Below are 20,863 nucleotides of genomic sequence, written 5' to 3'. Positions count from 1 at the left end.
AAAAAAATTTTTTTTTTTCTTTTTTTTCTTTTTTTCTCTCCTAGTCTTGCACCAACTGGGTGGGCTTGGGAAATAAAGAACCGGAAGGAAAAAAAAAAAAAAAGAAAAAAGAAAACAACCCAGAACATTTAATTTAGGAGAAGGTTATGGGGCTTTGAGGGAAAGAAAAGAAAAAAAAAAAAAATTATGGAAAAACCAAGTGAAAGCGCTACTCCGCTGCTCTCCACAGCGTCCGGATGCCTTCGCTCGGGAGCTGGGCGTCTGCTTCAGTACCTGGGGGGGAAGAAGGGGCGTTTTGGGGCGAAGAAGGGGGACCCCCTCCCGAATGGCGGCCGGGGCCTTTTCAGGCTATGGAAGGGGTCTCTGCTTACGAAGGGCTCTCGCGGCCTGAAGTCGGCCCGGGGGGTCCTGACCAGCACCCCGCCGCGGCTCCCACCGTCCCTGTGAGCCGGGGGGCCCAGGCTGCGGGCCGTCCCCAGCTGCTCCCTGGAGAGGGGGGTCAGACCCACGGCCTCGCGGGTGCGGGACAGGGGGGCTGCGGCGTGGTCCCGCTGTTGGGGCTGGGCCACCGGCTCCCGGGGTCCGGCGTGCACGGCGAAATGCTCTTTCATCGTCCCTTGGTGGATCGTACCGTGCTCCTTGGGGAAGGCGCCGGCGCCGTGCTCCACCGCCATGGGGGGCGGCGCGGGGAAGGGGACGCCGCCGTGTTCCCCGGCCGGCGGCGGTTGGGCGGGGAAGGGGACGCCGGCGTGCTCCCCGGGGACGGGGGGCGGCGGGGGCGTGGGGAAGGGGACCCCGGCGTGCTCCACGGAGGGAGGCGGGGGGACGCCGTGGGGCAGCGAGAGCGGAGCGGAGGTTTCCTTCGAGAAGGGGTTGGCGTGATCCACCGACGGCATGCGGGGAGGGACCGAGTGATCCCTCGGGAACAGGCTGCCGTGGTCCTTGGGGGGAGCGGCCGGGGGCCCGGCCGGTGGACCCACCGCGTCGCGCTGGAAGGGAGTCCCGTGCTCGATGGGAGGCGGCGCGAGGGGCGGCGGCGGTGGCATGTGGTGCTCGAAAGCGGGGCTGAAGTTATTTGTTCGGAAGTTGTTGACGCTCTCCTGGAAGGGCGGCACGTGCTCCTTGTACGGCGTCGGGAAGCCGCCCATGCCGGGCAGCTCCGAGGTGCCCGAGGGCCCGTTATCGAAGGCGCTCCCGCCGCTGCTCATCTCGAACCACCCCGCCGCTCGGCTCGCCTCTCGCCCGTGTCCTCTATTCCCCTTCCCCAGAACGCGGATGGACTCCACGGTCTGGATGGGCTCTCCCGACATCCCCCTGCTCGAGGCGTTGTGGTAACCCAGCGTTTCGATGGGAGCCCCTTTCTCCTCGGTGCTGTCGGGCAAGTCCAAGCAGGACGAGGAGACCCTGGTCTCTATGCGGTAGTGCTCCTCCTGCGGCTGCGGCTCTCCCTTGGGAGCTCCGGCCGGGCCGTGGCCGGACAAACTCACCCCCTCGCCGGAGCTACTTTTGGAAATCTGGCCAAAATGCTTCTCCTCGGAAGGCTTACGGGAGGCGTTTTTGAGCATGTTCTTGAACTCGATGGTCGACGTGGCGGAAATGGAAGAACCCAACGATTTCTCCACGCTTGCCGCGGGCGCTCTGCCCGCGGGGCTGGAGAGGGCGTTTTGAGAAGAGAAAAGCGAGCGGTGGGGAATCGAGTGGGGTGAGTCCGGGTATTGCTTCTGCGAGAGGCCAGAGTGCACCACCGATTTGGGTAAGTTGTTGTGGTTGGAGTCCGGTGTGAAAAACACGTCGTTCTTGCTGGGCGAAGGGGAGCCGTCCGAGGTGGAGTCGTTCCCCCTGAGGCCGTAGCTCCCGTACATCCCTGGAGACGAGGCCAGCGGGTCGCAGCTCTCGCTCTGATCAAGAATAGACCTCATCGACTGAGGGAAGGACGACTTCACGCCAAACTCCTGCGATCTTTGTCCGTAGCTGGACAGGACCGGCTGGTACTCTGCAGCTTCAGAGAGTTTACTCGATTTCAAGATAGACTTGGCGGGCTTCTTCTCCAGGTTTAGCATGGCCGATGGCGGCGGCCCGGAGTAATCGAAGTCACGGTAATCTTCATCTTCTTGAAAAGACGTGTCTGGGTAAAACTTCTCCTGGGAGGAGTCCATTAAAGAGGAGGGTATCTCCATGCTGTCTGCGGACTGCTTGTACAGGCCGGCTGGAGACTCTCTGCCGAGGCCGAAGGGCCGGTATGTGTGCACGGAATTGGGAAGTTCTTGGGGATATCCGTCATCCCGGCTCTGGAGAGGTGACCTCGTGCTGCTGGGAGTAGAAGAACCGGGGCTCATGATTTTCGACAGCAGGGAGATAGTGTCGACGTTGCTCGATGTCGGCTTATCCATCATCTCGTCCTGGGTGGGCGTCCCGCTTCGCTCATCGCGCACCGGTGTTCCGTCCACGTTGTCCAGGGAAGTGCTGGTAGGACCACGCTGGAAGTCAGACGCGTGGCTTTCCGTTGCGATGCTGGACCCTAAGCTGCTGAGAATTGGAATATTCAAGTTCAGACCGCTGAAGCCGGGATTTCCCTTCAAGAAATTGTGTATCTTCATCTCCAGGCTCGGAGAAGGGGGTTCCGATTCCAGCTTCGCTTTTGAAATTTCGGAGGATTGACCCAGTGAGGTTTCTGTTGGCAAAAGGGAAGAAGGACTGGTAGGGTGGGAACTGGAAAATCCCAGGGAATTAGTTGGCGGCTTAAAACTGGAGCTTGTCAGCCCTGGGGTATGTCCAACGGGAGCCTTATTAACTGAAGTCGAGGAAACCTCAGCAGTAGATGAGTTTGGAGAATAACCAAAACTTTTGGATATAAAGGACTGAGTATTGGGAGGAACATTCCTCCCCTTCATGCAAGGAACGGTCGTGTTGGCTGGCGATGCTGAAGTGCTCTGCGACGCAGTTTCGCTCGACTGAACGGTATTTCCAGCGACGCTCTGAAGTAAGGATGACAAACCTGGAAAAAAAGAACGCTGCGTTCAGATATTCGGGTAAGAGGCAAGCCAACTTGAGCCGCTGTCAAGGGAAAGGTTTCGGTATTTGTACCGCAGGTGTCGTTCCTTAAAACAACTTCAGGTTTTAGCCAGGAAAACGACTGGATTTTGCTGCGTTAATATTGACATTAGCACCCACTGAGGTGCAAACTTTTGCCAGAGGCTCAGATTGATCTATAAATATAAATTACAACATACATCTGAGTAAGTTGGGTAACAATTCATCCTGGCTTCGTAGCCAGGTGTAAAAAACATTGCACTACTGGCCAGGGTTACACATGCAAGGTGCAGAAGGAGGAGCAGCACCTCTGGGAAGTTTTTTGCTCTAAAAAAGTGCTCTCGGAAGCGCAGGGAAAGCACAAAGAACCTCTCGGTCTCCTGTCCTGTTCAGTGCCCCTCCACGAAGTGTTCGGGATAAGTGCGCTTCGGTCACAGCAAAAATACGAAGATGTACAGAAAAGTAATGAAACTCACTGGTCCGTAACACGTATGCTACCTGAGAAAAAGTCATCTGCACTTGCCAAAGACGTAATACATTCCAAATTAAGTTTTTCTCCCTTCATTTTCGCTTTAGGATAAGCACAGCAGCACGTTTCAGCACGGCCACTGCCCTCAAATACACAGTTAGCCATTCCCTCAAGACCCACTCCGGTACCTTGCAATGCTGGTGCAGTCTGAGTCTGGGTTTTGGAGAGAGCAGACAAAATACTTTCAGGAGTTATTTCAACTTTGGAGAGAATATTTGCTAACGGATTTGAAGGAGCAGATGGAGTCCCCATGACAGGAGTCTTCAGGCCACTAGTAAGAGCTGTTGGGCTCGTCGGGGTTCCCGGAGAAGGTCTCGAGGCGGGACTGACACCTAGGACGGAAGCACACACCACTCACGTACGTTGCTGCGTTAACAGAAGCTTTTTTTGGCTCAAGTTTTCCACAGATACAACCGCAGCAGAGCTCCACTGAGCGTGAGCAAGGAGAGGCTCACGAAGCCGACAGTCGTGTGTCAGAGAGACTGAGCCAGATCTTTTAAGTAGTAACTCATTCACGTTTATTTTGAGACAATTCAAGCTTTAAAAGATTACAGAACAAAACTCCATCGTTAGCTCCATTAACCAAACATCTGGGCTAGCACCGCTTCAGCACTCACCTGTATTTTTCATTACAGAAGTTAAACTGCTAAGAATGGAGCTGATCTTCGCCAGGTCCACGTTGGCCAGGTTGGGCAACGCAAGCGCTGGCGACGGAGGGACGGGCGCTGCGCTCACCACCTTCGGAGCCGGAGGAGTCTGGGCGGGCGTCGTCACCGTCACCGAAGTTGTGCCTGCTGCAGCAGTAGACGGCACCGCTTTGGGGACGCTTTCAGTCTTCGCGGGTGCCGAAGCTGGAGCAGCCTGCTTCTCCTTCCTCTCTTCCACTGCATCAGGGAGGGGGAGAACAAGATCAGAGCCGTCACCCTGTCCCCGAAGGATTACTTAGGGTACAGGATTTTCAATGGCATCCTCATTAGGCATGTTAGGTCTGATTCTGTAGCCATACGTTGGCTACAGAAGAATGTATTTCGATGAGTGGTTTGGGAGATGAGAACAATCACAGGTAGATCGGGACTTCCCTGCTCGTGTCAGGGGACTGGGGCAGGAGATCGAAACCCAACAGCACCAATCCGCAGCCCAACGAGGGCTTTGCGCACCTGCTACATCAAGGCTTGAAAGGGCTGTTTCGTCTCGATGTCATTTCTACACGACAATTGCTCTGCTGCTCCCGCACAACGTACCAATAATTTTAGACGTATCATCCTCCACATCAGAGAGCTCCATGTCTTCCACATCTCGATTATCCGTCACAGGCTCCGGAGATACCGTCTTGCGGCTTCCGACCACTGGAGACCGGGAGTTATCCTCCTCCCCCATCCCCTGAAAAGGGGACTCGGAGCCCGTTGGAGATGGGGCGTCCATACTTGGAGAAGGGACAGGAGACTCCTCCGGATCGGGAAGCGTTGCTTTCAACTGGTCTAGCTTTTTCTTCAGATTGCTCACTCGATTAGCAAATGTTTTATACGCCTACGAAAGAAAGGACATCGGACTGAGTACTTTTTCTAGGAAGAGAGCATGCCTCGATCACTTCCCTAACGAAGCAGCACATGGCCTTAGAAAACCATTTCCGATTACCTGTACCCCACAGTGAGAACTCTGCAGTAAGAACACAGCTTTTCAGTCTGACTTGCAGAGCAAGGACCACAAAAAAAGGGGAAGGTAACACCTTTTTCCAGTCACTTAAAACAATTTTCATTAAAAAAAAAAAAAAAAGTTTTCTAACAAATATGCTGCCTGTTTGGGGGTTTTTCTTGGTAGGGTTGGGGGTGGTGGTTGTTTTTACAATGCTTTACTGAATTCTTTCTTCGTTTGTTCATCTATTTTGCATATTGATCACAACTTGTGCAGTTTCTAGAATTTAGGGTTTGTTAGACTGACTGTAATTTTGCCCCCGTTTAAAAACGCAGAGGGGCTACAAAATTCCAGCAACATAGAAGAATTGAGCTTCTGACCCATGGATTTTTGTAGCGACTCCTTTTCTGGCCCGACACCTCAACTCTGCTCTCTTTTGAAACCATTTGTACGACAATCACGCCAAACTTCTTCATTTGTGAATAGCGAGATGATGCATCTTCTAGCCTCCGAGGTGCTTAGCAAACACAGGCGGACATCAGTCCGCCTGAGAAGGATCGAGGAAAAGCGTACTTACATTTGCTACCACCTTGACTTCCTTATACTGCGCTTCATAAAATATACCGGCATTCTCCAGGGCTTCAGTGAGAGAGGGGCCATTTTTCACTTGCTTGTCTAAGCCGTTTACAAACTCTTCCAGCTTTGAACTTGCTTCTTCAAACTCCTTGGAGAACTTCTTTCCTCCTGTTTTGTCTACAAGGAGATAAACACCACGTAAATAAGCTGCCACCCGCCAAACGGGAAATCAGCTCTCAGAAGCGCGTCCTCAACAGCAGCAACCGGGAAGTTCAGACAACGGACACTGCGTCACGCCGCGCACTCTCCAGACCACCCCGTTCATCCATCGGTATCCATCAAAAAAAAGAGGCCAAGTTGCTAGCAGTATCTATTGTTTTTCAACTAGTTATTAGTGATAAATAAGTTCAAGACACAGAAGTGTAAAATTTTACTCTTTCAACTACCCAGAAAGCGTACTTTCATTTTGGAAGAGGCAAAAATCTGGAGTTTTATTTCTCCTTCCAGGCTCCATGTTCCAAGGAATATATTCCAAGGAAGAATATATTCCAATATTACCATATTCCAAGGGTTCCTAACATCATCAGGCTTCACAACATCCACGAGTTACCACGACCATGACCATTTTCAAAGACTACAGTCACGGATTACCAAGCACAGCTAGAACTATCTGCAGTTTTACATTCAATTTCCTGTTAATATGGCTCAATATATTAAATGAATAGTAAATGAACTCAAAACTCAGTTGATTTACCCTTAATATGCACTGCTTGCTACTGGACTCACAGTTGGCATTCTCAAACTGTAGCCATTGATGGATGCCTTAACTTAAATCCAGAATTATTTAAGGACTTCTGAACACATTAAGAACAATGCATGTTTTAACAATATAACGATATACGTTCGAATAGTACAAAATACATCTCCATCACTTCTGCTTTGTTTGAGCTCTGTATCTGTGGGTTTCTACGAACAGGTTCAAATTAACAAAGGTTTCAGGCTCCTGCTTGGTGGTTCTTAACCGCACTTTGAAATTTTGGCATTTTACAGACAGTCTGATTTCTGGTCTAAGGCTCAACAGAACCGAGGAGCTCCGACAACTGTTAGGACACATATTTGTGCCTCCTTCGATTCTGTCGGGTTTTGTATGTTATACGCTGTGTCTTTACCTTTTAAGCATTTAAGTGTTTCAGTGCTGCACACGTCCACTCTCATAGTGGAAAGCTGCTTCTCTTTCAGTTCTATCTGGTCTTCTGAGCGCTTATATAATAGCAATTCATCAATGAGAGACTGTGGCTGGGGAAAAAAAAAAAAAAAAATCAAACAAGAAAAGCATCCTCATCACATTCCGTGGAAGAGAAGCCCTGCTGCGCAGAGCTAACAGCACAGACCTGCTTCAGCGACAAACAATGCTCCGGTTCAAGACCATTTCCGAACAAGAGCTAACACAGAAACGAACCCTATGAATCTCTGGATTTTTAACAAGTCAAACAGATCAGCAGACTCGGGGTCAGGCAGGGGCTGTAATTCTACGAGTCTCCTGGCTATGATGGTTAAGAGTAGGGACAGGCCTTTTTTATTATCTTTTTTTTACTCTACTACTGCCCGTGCATTTTGTTAACACACCGCACTCCTTTGGGGGACCTAATTTACATAAATTTCTTGCCACCAACTCCCCAGCCACCCTAAGCTCCTCCTTCGCTAGGATGACCTGACAGGCAGCCCCTCTAAGCGCAGGACCCGTGGATTTCACGCAGCTCCTGAGAAGGCAAACTGCTCTCTTGTACGAGGTTACCCCAAATGAAAACCAGTGTTTCCGCAGGGAGCCTCACGGAGGTTAGCGCAACAGAATATTTCCACTTGCAGACTTACTCTGAATTCGGCAACAATCTTGGACTTCAAAGCAGCTTTCGGGTTTGTGGATGCTGTTGGAATAAAGAAAAAGTATAAAGAAACTAAGGAACTACACCCTGACTAAAAGTAAGTCACAAAAAGCAGTTCTAATATAAAATATTTTAACATAATTCAACGAAAGGCTCACAGGCTGTTGTTACTCATTACGTTCTCCCCTCCACACAGATGTCCCTCAATGCTCTGGCTTTCCGTGAGCTAAACAGGACACGGTCACGTGCAGCTAGATCATGGCTGAGGTCAACAAATTATACTATCGCCCTTTTTTTTTTTTTTTAATGCACTATAAAAATTTACTGCACATACCTTTTCCAGTTCTATGATTGGGAAGACAAGTCCCTGCAAGGGTTGATCTAAGAGCCTTACCCGTTGAGTTTATACCTCTCTACAAGGAAGGGAATGTTATTTCCTAAGTGCCAGACTTAGAGCTGACACACGCAGCCCAGCGTTCCCTTCGGACGGGGTCTCCCTTCGGTCCTCACTAGGTCTAACCATGCTCTCAACCTTAAAAACTCTTACAGCTCTACTCTGACATCTTATTAACAGAGCGGGGGGAATGAATCCCACTATCAAGATATACTAAATCCATTGGTTTCTGGACTAAACAGGAGAAACATCTGATAAGAAGCAAAATGCTAAACCCTTCATCCATGCTGAATATAGCACATTTTTGTTTGGGAAAGCAGCTTGTGACGTGTCATGGTTTAACCCAGCAGGCAGCTGAACACCACACAGCCGCTCGCTCACTCCCTCCCCGCCAGCGGGACGGCGGAGAGAATTGGGGGGGGGAGTAAGATTTGTGGGGGGGGAGTAAGATTTGTGGGTTGGGATAAAGGCAGTTTAATAGGACAGAAAAGGAAGGGAAAATACTAAAATAATGATAAAAGAATATACAAAATAAGTGATGCACAATGCAATTGCTCACCACCTGCTGACCAATGCCCAGCCCGTCCCCGAGCAGCGGCCCCCGGCCAGCTTTCCCCTAGTTTATATGCTGAGCGTGACGCCCTATGGTGTGGAATATCCCTCTGGGCAGTTGGGGTGTCCTGGCTGTGCCCCCTTCCAGCTTCTTGTGCACCCCCTTCTCAGTCGGTAGAGTGTGAGAAGCTGAAAAGTCCTTGACTTAGCGTGAGCACTGCTCAGCAACAACTAAAACATCCGTGTATTAACATTATTCTCATCCTAAATTCCAAAACGCAGCGCTATACCAGCCACTAGGAAGAAAATTAACTCTATCCCAGCCAAAACCAGGACGTGATGTTAAGCCAAGTAATAAACGCTTCCAAACTCTTTTGTTAACCTTCTGATCTCAGCACTTGTACAGGCGGGCGCATGCCACGTCTTACACCTAATGTTCCACCAGCTCGCTTTACGGACCATTCAAGGCTTTAGGGTATAATGAGATTAGTAAGATTGGTATATTATAAATGCATTTCCTGCTAGACTGCACTCCTGGTACTGTCAGATGCCAAAGTTCGTTATCTGCACTGCCAGCTTCCAGTTTTCTTTTATCCTAGCACCTAGTTTGCTGTTGAAGATGTGTTCCTGAGCACGAAGGTACTGTCCACCTCCTGCTGCCAAAGTACACGGTTCTGTCTGTCTTCTCTCCATCTCTGAATAGTCTAACGCCAGTTTCCAAGAGGTTCCACCAGCTCTTTCCTCTACTGTTCACAACCTCTGCTCTCATACAGATTTTTTTTTTTTTTTTTCATACTTCATTCCTTTAATAAGTGGTTCTCTAGCAACAACTCCTTGGTGCTTTACATATTAGTCTGTAAGGAGCTGTACAAGCCTGGAAGATGCATGCTGGCTCATGTTTTAGTCCAGGTACTTTGCCCGGTTTGGGCTAGCCTTTCTTCTGTTCCTCAAGAAGGCAATTTCTATATTAGTTCAGAGAGTTCACATTGTTTCCTTACTTTGCGATTTCTTCCACGGCTTATTCGGTTGTTTGTTCAGAGTTTCTTTCAGCTGCTTCTGAGTTTTGAAAGTGGTACCTGGAAAACATTTCATTTTTTGCAGTATGGCATTATGGGATTCCTTTAAGAATCTGGTTTTGGTGCCATACGGTTGCACGGTAAAAGAGTGAACAGAAATTTGTTTTAAAATACCTAGACCAACGTCCTTAGATGAGCTGCTGGATGCCCAAGAGAACCTAAGTTTACTCAGGAATACAGCAACCTGTGGGATGGTCTTCCATTTTTAAATCAAGTTTCTGTTTGCCCTTACACTAAGACAGTTCAAAAATCACAGCAATGACCAGAGTAAAAAGGAAAAACACAAAGCATCTAAAAATAAAACCATACTGCTCGGCTCTTTAGGTAGGCTTTTACGAAATCAGCATTCAACAGGCAAGTAATGCAAGTCAGGAAAAAAGCCACAACACCTAATTTACAAGTAATCTGAAATATTTTTGTTTTCAAGTTACAAAAATTAAGAGATTTCAGAACATACGCATAAACTTCACTTCTCAACATGCAATGCCCAACTAAAGCCTTTTCACGTGCCAAAGCCCGAACCCGAGACGCCATGTTTCTCCTGCCGTGACGACGACTGGCTCTCAAAACCACACGTGAGGAATTCCTGAAGCACCTTTAGCTCTTAACGATGTAACCAAGTAAAGCAGAAACGTGGACTAATTTCCTTCAAGTATTTGAGTATCGGCTAATTTCTGGTTTTAACTGACTACACGTGCTTCCAGTTAACATTAGCCATTTCAGCTTTTACGCAGAATTCTTTCATAAGTACTCGAGGACACTTCACCCTCCAGCCTTGCTTCCAGCCTCTCTGCTACACCACAAATATTATTAGTAAGAACAACTTATTGCTAAAACAGACTCCAAGGTGGTAGAGCCAGGGACACAAAGGTAGAGCCAGGGACACAAAGGTAGAGCAAGAGCCAGGGACACAAGCCCTCTACCAGGGCACCGTGTTCAGGACTTGTAGGACCGCTTTTACCTTCACGTTCTGTTTACTCTCAGCTGGAACAATTCCAGCTTACGTGAAAGGATTCAGAGCTGTCTTTAGAAAGGTACAAAAACCGTGAAGCAGATGAATTCAGTGCTGCTCACGTACAACGCCTCGCTAACTTTAAATTCTGTGCTAGGTGCAAATGCAGGCAGAACAGATACGCACAATAACTTCATTTTACTCAGCGATTCCAGGCATTTTCTTTAACCTCATCAAGCTCACGTGTTAGTTTGTAAGGTAAGAAATGCAAAGGGTAAGTAACTTACTCAGAGCTTCTTTTAGTGCCAAAATGGTTTCCTCGGGGTACACATTTCTGTCTTCCCAGATTTTGAAGATTCTTTCGATAGATTTGGAAACGGATGGATCCCTGAAAAAGAAGAGCATATTGGCTTTTCTTTAGCCCCACACTGTAATTTCTTGTGATTCTAAGAATGGACAATAATGTAAATAATTATGTGTTTAAATCACAACTTTAAAAGACCCTTCAGACTGGGGAGTTCTCTGTCCAGGTGACAACTTTAGTTCTACTGCAAGGGGTCCCAGTGAGACCAAGGCAGCAAGTCCATGTGCTTGGAGTTAAGCACACACATACTTCCGTATCATAACTGATCAGGGCCCTTTTTTGGGTAAAATTAGAAGTTTTCAGAGTGGTAGGAACATCAATAGGTTTTCTCTGAAGCCTTTCTTCAGGTGGAAAAAAAAAAGCAGCTTTCTATATGGATGCTCTGGGAAAAAAGTATTATTGGGGGGGGGGGGGGGGGGAATAAAACATTACTCTCTTCACAGAGAATAGTAACTACTTCAGAGAGAAGTGAGTGTATAGTAGGCGATCAGTGGAGTCGAACTTCATCAAGACGACGAGCTCTCCCACTCATCTCTGATCACACATCCCCTCTGTGCCTAGCAGCATCAGCCTTGGGAGTTAAGCAATGTCATCTGTAAGAATCTCCAAAGAAAGAAAGAAAAGGAGACAGCCTAACGTCAAATAGTGTATCTCGTCCAGGTGCTTCTGTTTCAAGGAAAAAAAATGGACAAATAAAACATCTGTAAGCAACCACTCTCCGAGCGTGTTCTCACTAGACTCCCAAGTCAACACAAGGGCGCAGACCCAAGGGACAGCTCTTGGGATAAGAGAGGAAAAACGCACGACCAGACCAGTCGTCACCCTGCTAATCCCCAAACGAAGAGCGCTTCCTGCAAAGCAACCCGAATTCAAGTTCACGCACCCCAAATTTAGTACTCCGAGGGCAACACGCGAGCCTGAACCCTGCCAACAACCAGAAGCGACTGCCCCAGAGGACTCGAGCTCAGAATAATAAACTCCAATTGGAAAGCGGAGCTGCCACCACCGCTCCCGGTGGGACCCGGGAGGCAGCTGGCACCACGGCAGGGCTCCAAACCCAGAGCAAAGGAGCTGCTCCGCACTCTCGGGTGGTGGGTGCTCTGCCAGGCAGAGCTATGGAAGGAAGGGTGCTTACAGAACCGTTTGGGTCAGGAGGGACCTTTTTAAAGGCCACCCGAGCAGCCATCTGACTCGACTTCGAGCCCTGCTGCGTTCGCGTTCCAGCTCAGCACCCCAAGAAAGAGCGAGGCGTTTTCTGGCCACTTTTTCTGCTTTTTAAACCGACTGGAAGAAGGTTGGTCACCGAGTTTCTGCCGTGGAGTAACACTGCCATCCCCGGCCATGCAAAGCTTTGCAGAGGGACAGACCAGAATGACACCAGCTGTCAGGGCCAGCGAGGTGCACACGGAAGAGACAAAAATCTTCCATCGGGGTCCATAAAGGGTAGCCAAATCATACCTCTGTGGTACACAAACACTGAAAGACGGAAGCAGCAAGTTCACACAACTTTTACCCATTTAATCATCTCTATACCAACATCTGGAATAGGACTGGGCTTGGTAAAGCCTGTTGGGGCTATCAAAGGATCGGTAACTTGTAATTCTCGCTGTAGCTTTGCCTCCTCTCTTTTGCTTTGGTAGCTACTCCCAGAATTTTTTCTGCCTCCTCCTCATTGTTGACATCTATTAATGGTATCTTCAACTTTCTCTTCTGGCAACTTACATTTAAATATAAGCTAATGAGCAGTCCGACTTTAACCTTTTCCCTGCCTCATGCTACGTTCAACCATCTGCCGCTTCAAACTCTGTTCCAAAGACACACAAACCCGCAACATCACTTTACTACTAAGGAGCTGCTTTGTATTTTTACTATGTCCTGCCCCTTAACAACCATCTGGTTTGAGGAAGATTCGGAAACCAAAACGGAGGGCAGCAAGGCAACCTGCCTCGCAGCAGGGTAACGACGGGATGGGGCTCGCCCCACCTGGACACGTGCCAGCACGAGATCTTTTAATCCAACGTTACTCTAATAAATTAAAGTCTCCAATTTCCAGTGGAGCACAAAACCACCTTTGAGAACACGTTACCTTGAAAGAAAGTTCTAGCAGGTGGGTACAGTAGCACAGGAGCCAGGGAGAAGCTCGCAGAAGCCAGGCAGGGATTAGACTGGCATCTGTGATGCTTGTTCTCATGGTGGTCGACCACAGGCAGATCCCTGGAGACCGCAAAGACCTCCTCCTCCTCCTCTTCCTCCCTGTCTTGTCACACCCCTCCTCGCTGTGAGCACTCCCCTGAGTTTGCTGCCACCCCCCAGCAGCAGCACAAGCCACTGCTGCCTGCACACAAGCACGAGGAGAGCAGAGCTACAGGGCACGCACGTATTGGTGCAAGACTTGCCCCTCGCATGACTTCACATGATAATTTTACTCAGACGAGAACCCCACGCAAATTAAAAGCCAGCTCTACGCCCGTTCTAGCACACTCCGTCTAGAGAACCTCAAACCCACACAGTTGTTCGAACAAAATCCTTGAAATCTTGCTGATGTTTCTAGAGAGTTTGAGATGTTAGAAGAAAAATTCACATTTTTTGAGACATTCAACCTTCCAACACATCGGTACTTACTTCACTAGCGAAGCAGCTTCAGGAAGCACTTCTGCAAACGTATCACGAAAGACAATCGCGTTTTTTCTCTTGCAGTTCTGTATGACATCATTGGCCAAGTAAAAAAGGTTCAGTCGATGAGGAAAGGCAGCTAAAGACAGAAAGAAAATTCAGCTTCATCATCAAATAGAAGTAGTCACATCAGCGGCATTTTGATAACAACATTTAAGTGCCTGCTTTTGGGGGGTTTTTTGGCATTTCCATCAATGGTGCATCCAAGGGCAAGTCCAACGGTCAAAACTGGGGACTAGAGAGGAAGACTTCAATTTACAAATCATTTCCAGATCTTCCCCCAAACGAAACGTTAGGTAACGTCAAGCCTTGACTCTGACTTGGGCTTAGAAAGGACACAAAAAGCCATTGACCCTGTGCTATTTCTACAATACCCGCACTGCAAAAGCAACCATACAGCCAGAAAGATCAGCACTGCCCATGGTAAGAGGCCAAACACAAAATGGCACAAACTTCCGCAGGGGAAAAATCCCAACACGTCTGGTCTGGTCTCCGAAGCTCCAGCATCACCCCGTTCGGCTACTGACTCAGTGCAACCTCCCGTTTAATAGTTTAAAGGCCACTTATTCCTATCTTCTAAGAATCATCACGTATAAATCTCCCTCTTTTAAAGCTGTAATGGCTTAAAACGGTCTCTAAGATTGGCAGTGTTATCGGGGAGGTTTTACCAGGCACATACCTACGTCCATAGGTGTCCAGCAGGCACTTACTACAGACAGGGAGAGACCTTTTCCACATCCCTTTAAATGCCTCCTATTAATAAACCAACGTTTATTAATATGTGTAATAAGCACTGCCGGTTCCTCGGATGCAGCTGCCTGGACGGCCCTTTCCGACGTGCGATTTAACGCCAGTCAGGCACCAGCTTTTGTGCGGCACACAAAAGACTCCACATCCCCGTCGCTTCTCCTCCAGAGATGGATTTCTCCAAAAACACCTCCCCTGTCCCCGCCGAGACCTTCGCACCCAGACCTCCCACCCACAGCCGTACTCCAAACAACGCACCTCTGATCTTCCTTATAGTCAGCTCCAAATTTAATTATTTCATCAAACCTCTTCCTCAGTCAGCCAGTAAGAGCGCTTGTAGTGCGGTAAGCTCATCCACATGCTAATTAGCTTCTTCACTTAATTTAACAACACAATATGAGGATTTAAATATAGGAACGGTGACAATAGACGGTTTCGTTTCACGTGCCTGTGAGCTCTATCAGGCTCCCACCTTCCCTGCATTATACCTCCCTCCGGCTGTACCCCAGCCACATTAGTAATCAGAGTTTTTATCTACAAATCCCTTAATTCTCTATCCCGCTTCATTTTCCAGTTGTCCCTACCTCGGCAGAGCCTCTTCCTGCGGCACAGCTGCACCTCGTGGCTATCCTGGTCTCCGGGTTTCCTGTCGGGAAGCTCTTAGCATCATCCCTGGTCCAGAGCCCTTGGTGGGAGCTTACCCTTACTGACACCAATCCTGCATTCAAGACCTGTCGCAGAAAAACCCCAAACCACCCACCGCGGCGACTCGATCTCCGGCAGCTCTGCGCTCTCCTCCTGCTCAAAGCCAACCAGAAATAAAGCCAGGATTTTCACAAAACTCATTCACGCCTTAGACCGCGCCTAAGGAAAAGTCACTACGTGAATATTTTCCAGCCAACAATAAGCTAACATGCTTTTATTGGAAGCTAATTGTTAAATATCGCCTCCCTCTTTTCTAACGTTCCTCTCTGATGCAGAGAAGAGAGTCAGTGGCCACCGACAGAATTCTGGCAAGGAGCCCATCAAAGTAGGATCGTAGCCACAGAAATAGGGGGTTAATTTATTTTTAGTATACTGAATGCAATTATTCAAAAGCCTTATTATAAGGCAGAGGATGCCTGCTCACGAATAACACTGCGTGCTCGCATATGGGAAGCTGGGCGTGAAACGCCGGTGCTTTCCAGGACCCCTCTCTGCGCACGACTCTCGCTCATGCTCTTGCACGCCTTTCCTGCAGAAGGGCTCGATCCCGGACAAGGAATCGGCACCAAGCAGACCTAGGTCCAGCACACACCTAGCACAGGACTCCCGGCACGCAGCGAGCTTGCTTTAAAACCTCAGGCCAGGAACATTTTGACTGTGTGAGCTCTACGCTGACCTACCAACATTAGGGATAATGTTAGCAAGTCATTTGTTCAAAATGAAGGTCTTTCACAGAAGGCAGCCTCTTCGGGAAAGCAAAGTTGAGGATACATGCAAATGCTTAGTTTGGTTTGATCGTCAAATCCTTAACAGGTTGACGTTGTGAAGCGAAGAGCCTCCACGAGCCCCTACAAGCGGCACCAATTCTTCTTGCTTGTTGCTGGCACCCGCCGAGCGTCACTACGGACCGGTGCGTGAACAAGAAGCATCGTCCAACCCCAAACCCCGGGCAGGAACAGTGCGGTGGGTCAAGGGGACAGCCAGCCCCCAGGACGTCCCTGCTCCCCACGGCCCCGTCCCCTCTGGCTCTGCCCGCAGCAGCCACCGGGACACACGGCCAAAGGTGCGAGACCTGAGCCAGGCATCGCACAGCCGCTGCCTCCACCAGCACTGCCGCCAGCTTCTCACCTGTAACTTTGCTCCTCACATATTTTCCAGCTGTTTTTTTGCTGAAAGTATTTTTCATCGTTCCCGCCAGGCTACTCCAACACTGCTCCGGCAGCTGCTGTGTCCAGGAGCCTCAACTCCCATGTCCCAGAATAAGCTTTTATAGCAACAAACACAACAAGCCCAAGGATTCATTACCAGAAACTGTTATTTACAACCTTCACCCTAAACATGCTTACACGGCAGATCGGGGTTTGTTTGTTTGAGCGAGAAGCGGAGAGAGGAGTGCTCTGCTCTGCCCGGAGGGCTGGAAATCCAAGCGGAGCCATGCTGCGCTTGCCTGGCTTCCTGAAGCGATTCGGAGCCAGCTCTCCCCAAAACACCAGCCTCAATAATCTATCAGATCATCATCCCATCAAAATGGGTTTTCTATGATTTAATTAAAACCCAGCACTCCACTGCTAATTCACCCGCTGGTCATTGGATGCTCTTTCGATCTCAGCGATGTTATTCACCAGCAGAGATCGCGCTGATTTCAGACCTTATGGCATAATGCAAAATAGATCTTGAAGACAGATAAACCTTTGATTGAAACGATTCAACGTATGCACAGCCTTCAAATGCAGCAGAAAAACCCAGAGCCAACTTCAAGACAAACGCCATAAGGAAGGAGCACAGCTTGCACCATCACTCCGCCATCATTTCCACAAGGCTGAACGCGGACCTCAGTCAAGGCAGACTTAATTTAGCTCCTCGATTTAGAGCTAATATTTTATTATTAAACAAGATTCACCCAAATTGCACAGTAGGAAAAATCCATGCTACACCAATACCTAGCCTACAGACAAGCTGCACAAAGAAAATCAAGTGGGTCCAAGACGCACTTTGTACAAGGGGTTTCAACCACGTTATGCAACTGGCCGTATCTGATGGGTGAACGGCTTCTTAATTACTCTTAGATTGTCTCGGCTTAAACCGGAGAGGAAATATAGACAAGAAACAGGAAATTTTATAACTGAGCCCACCCCAGCTTTTTGCTCAGCTCCAGGACAGCCACCTGCTCCACCAACCGACGTCTCCGGGCGGCTGGCGCGTGATGCGTCCCATTTAACTCACATTTAAGAGCTGTTTGCGTGGACACACCAACAAGACGACCCTCCTGCAAGAAAGCTCTTGATTCACAACAGAGACTTCCCAGAGGTCAAGTTATCTCAGCATTACCTCGCAGAAACATTTATGTCATGAAGCTCTTGGCCAACAACTGCAGCTGTGACCGGCTTGTGCTCAGGACAAGCCTTGACATGGGAAGGAGATGCCCATGCCAACAGCAATGTATTTAAATATCAGCACTCATTTTTTTTCCTGAAAGGACCAAATTCTTTGTCCAAATAGCTGTGCCTTCAGTTAAGCCGGACATTTCACATCAGCTGAAACAAATATCTAACAGCAAAACGCAGGAAAATCCATCGAGATACGGTAAAATGCAGATGCTAGGAAATACCTACAGCAAAATGCAGCCGTTTCCTCTCAAGAGGGTGCAGGGGGAGAGGGACCGACCACCCCCCGGGGCACGAGTACCCACGAGACCACCAACGGTCGGGCAAAATCCCTTCACAGCCCAAGGCAGGAGCACCGACCGCCCTGCAGGCCAGCCCAACGCCTACTGACTTTCATTTATAGAGGATAAAGAATAAAAAGGCCCATTTTTTTCCCCCCACACTTGACATTTTCTACAAGCCTCCTGCAAAAAACTGCCCTCAGCCCAACGCCGGTATTGCTGGAGAGACACCAGGTGGGAACTGCCCTACTCAAGGGTTTCACGCTTAATGGAGATGCGCATCTAAGAGATATGAAAGGCGCTTCTCCCCCTGATTAAACGCAGGCACCTTCATCTTCACCTGGGCAGAGCGCTGAGATACAGTCCCCGATCCCACCACATCCATCCTTCGCAAGGAGCTCCCTGGAAAAAGCAGCTTTTACGTGTTCTTAGAAGCTTTAGAGTTAAAATATTTAAAAGCTGGAAAAGGAACCCAAAAGCAAGCTGTACTCGCCATTGTTATTACCACTGAACTCTTCTGGTTGGGACCGTGACTTCCCGCTGCGTGACAGCGCGGAGAGGTTGCAAGGTCCTTGGGGCAGAGAATGAAGTGTACCACAAAAGGAAAAACAAGGGGAAAAAAAAAGCCCCACATAAGCGGGAGGTAACCAAATAATCAGGGGTCAGGGCACAGAGGCATCACGGCGCTGTCAAGGGTTGTTTTAGGTGGTACCTCAGATAAGATGCTTAAGGAGGAACTTGGACAAACACCAGGGGTGTTGAGGGGAGATTCTTGCGAGGGCTGCGCAAGGAAAGTCCTTGAAAGCGCCTGCACCAAAAGAAAAACAAAAAGTCCAGGCTGGTACCAAGGGCTCAGAGGCAGGAGCCGACAGCCCAGCAGTGGATGTGAGCCAGCAGGGCAGGACCAGAGCATCAAGGGCCCTGCAAGCGGGAACAATTAAATTACTTTTGATGAGGCTGGAAAGGAGGAAAGGAGTAATGGAGGAGTGCAAGGGAGAAGGAAGGGGCAGTGCCAAAGGAAGCTCAGCTCCCTTGGCCAGGAGCTGAAAGATGAATGTCAGCCACGGAGAAGCGGCATGAGTCCAGGGAAGAGTCTCTGCTCCACGAGCCAGCGGGACGGGAGCTGTAGGACAATAAACATGGGGGAGTTGCACTGGCACGAAGGCTCTGCGCTCCCAGCGAGCAGCTGGGCAAAGCGAGGACCCGGCCCAAGGCACAGGCAGGGAATGAGAAGCTGCGTTGTGTTTAGGCTGACCTACAGTGAGACGTTCACAGAGGTCCTAGAGAGGAGCCAAACGGCAGCTGCGACAAGAGACGCCAAGTCCAGAGGAGTCTGCACATCCCAAGGAGAAATGGGAGCTGGATTTTGTTTGGAGAGGGCGTGCGCGGAGCAAGAGAGCGAAGAGGACCAAGGACGGTGCTGCAGGACCCCCACGGTGACAAGGGCTGTCGGAGGGAAGAGGATTTCCAGGAAAGGTGGGCAACGACAGCAAGGCAGGATGGACCAGGGCCAGCTTCTCCTCACCAGCAGGTCGGTACGGACCAGAGAACAGCCCTTGGGCGCTTACCTTACTCTCTTTAATCACGTGGTGTGTGGACAAGAAAAAACGTAAATCAAAATCCGGTGGAAAAGAGCCCTTTGCATTTTGCAGAAGGGCCTCGATAGAGAAAACAAACTATCCCAAACTTTACAAAAGGTTTAGCGCAAACAGGAGCGACGCTCTGGGATGGGAACATTATCTTTGCGCTACTGCGAAGCTTACTTTAACTCCAGCGACAACACGCAAAACCTTCACACGGCAGCGAGACAGCGGAGATAACGCCGCCTTGTTTAGGCTCATGAAAACATTAACTTTCCCACTCTCGGGTCACCGCTGCGTCGCCTGCGGGCGCTCACCAAATCCGAGCCTTGGCACCCAATACTTATTTGTGCCCGCAACAGGCTGCTTTGCTCGTGGAAGGGGACAGCGACGGTCCCTGGCCCCCACAATGCTGAGGGCATCTTCCCCCCCCCCCCCCAGCTCTCAAAATAACGTTTTAGAAGACCCCGGGCAAGCACACGCAGGATTCAGGAGGCTGAAGGTGCCACCGCTCAGGTGCACTACGCGATTTCTGTTTTTCTAAGCGTGACAAGGAGATGCAAAGCAGAAACACTGCCCAGGGGCCACGCAACGCCAACAGCTTTCCGAGTGATCACAGAACCTCAGATTTCAGTCTGCTGCCCGATGTCGGGTCCAAAACCTCCGGCACAGCCGCGTAAGCTGCACCCCATCTCCTTCCCCCCTGCGGACCCCCAACCGCAGCCGACAGCCTCCTGCCCCACACACCGTCCTCGCCCCGACAGGCACCGGGCGAAGCGGGACGAGGCTACGGGGAGCTGGACGAGCACCTTGCCCGAACGCAAGGGACGGTCCCCCCGGTCCCGGCTCCCCCCCCCCCCCCCCCCGCCGGCGCCCCGCACTCACAGCGGCGCAGCCACTTCATCCAGTGGTAGACGATGGTGCTGTGGTGCCGCTTGTTCTCCAGGCACCAGGAGGACAGGCCCTGGATGGACTCCATCGTGTTGGTCACCGCCTGCAGCTTCCTGTCGAGCGAGGCCTCCAGCGCGCCGGCCGAGGAGGAGGAGGCGGCGGCCGAGGAGGAGGAGGAGGAGGCCCGGCCGCCGCCTCCGCCGCCCGCCGCCATCTTCCCGCCCTGCTCGCCCAGCCGGGCCGCGCGGACGGCGGCGGCGCGGCGCTCCCCGCTCCGCTCTCGGCCCGGCGGGGCCCGGGCGGCGGCGCCTCAGGAGGCGGCGGGGCCCGCCGCGGCGGGGCGGGGAATGCGGCGGCCCGCTGCGCCGGGCTGAGGAGAGGCGGCGGGCGGCGGCGCCGCCCCGAGGGCGATCGTTCGGCCGCGGCCCGTCGGGCCCGTCCCGCTGCCCCGGGCGGCGGCTGGGAGCGGCGGCGGCGGCGCGGTCACCGGCCGGCCCCCCCCGCGCGCAGCGCCCGCCCCCCCGCCGCCATTTTGTGCCGGGCTCCCTCACACGGGCCGCCGCGGCGCCCCCCGCCCCTCCGCGCCTGCGCCGCCGGCTCGCCGCGCCTGCGCC

The 20,863-nt window shown here is 50.7% G+C and overlaps 1 protein-coding gene across 2 annotated transcripts; it reads right to left on the bottom strand.

The window, feature by feature from the left end:
* Window positions 1-20,830, bottom strand: RPRD2 (regulation of nuclear pre-mRNA domain containing 2). Of its 2 annotated transcripts, XM_075524721.1 has the most exons (11): window positions 20,244-20,829; window positions 13,611-13,740; window positions 10,912-11,012; window positions 9,595-9,672; window positions 7,640-7,692; window positions 6,937-7,063; window positions 5,769-5,944; window positions 4,801-5,086; window positions 4,177-4,443; window positions 3,688-3,891; window positions 1-2,995 (listed from the first exon to the last, which is right to left on the bottom strand). In XM_075524721.1, exons 1-11 carry the CDS (start codon window positions 20,461-20,463, stop codon window positions 267-269), a joined length of 4,371 nt encoding a protein of 1,456 aa, XP_075380836.1. In that variant the 5' UTR covers window positions 20,464-20,829; the 3' UTR covers window positions 1-266. The 2 variants fall into 2 exon arrangements, with proteins under 2 accessions (XP_075380836.1, XP_075380837.1); XM_075524722.1 differs by lacking the exon at window positions 9,595-9,672 and having other exon boundaries at window positions 20,244-20,830.
* Window positions 20,831-20,863: the final 33 nt, after the last annotated feature.

Source organism: Mycteria americana, chromosome 25, assembly GCF_035582795.1.
Source record: "Mycteria americana isolate JAX WOST 10 ecotype Jacksonville Zoo and Gardens chromosome 25, USCA_MyAme_1.0, whole genome shotgun sequence".
In the NCBI taxonomy this organism is placed as follows: domain Eukaryota; kingdom Metazoa; phylum Chordata; class Aves; order Ciconiiformes; family Ciconiidae; genus Mycteria; species Mycteria americana.
The sequence above is the reverse complement of the archived record's forward strand: the minus strand, read 5'-3'. Positions and strand labels throughout refer to the sequence as shown.

What these genes read in the sequence shown, in the direction of transcription:
- RPRD2 (XM_075524721.1), bottom strand. Translation starts at nt 20,463, where the DNA reads ATGGCGGCGGGCGGCGGAGGCGGCGGCCGGGCCTCCTCCTCCTCCTCC. An exon ending in AGATTGTTGCCGAATTCAGA is followed by an intron (nt 7,064 to 7,639) that starts GTAAGTCTGCAA and finishes TTTTTTCCCCAG; the next exon opens with CCACAGTCTCTCATTGATGA. An exon ending in AACACTTAAATGCTTAAAAG is followed by an intron (nt 5,945 to 6,936) that starts GTAAAGACACAG and finishes ATCTCCTTGTAG; the next exon opens with ACAAAACAGGAGGAAAGAAG.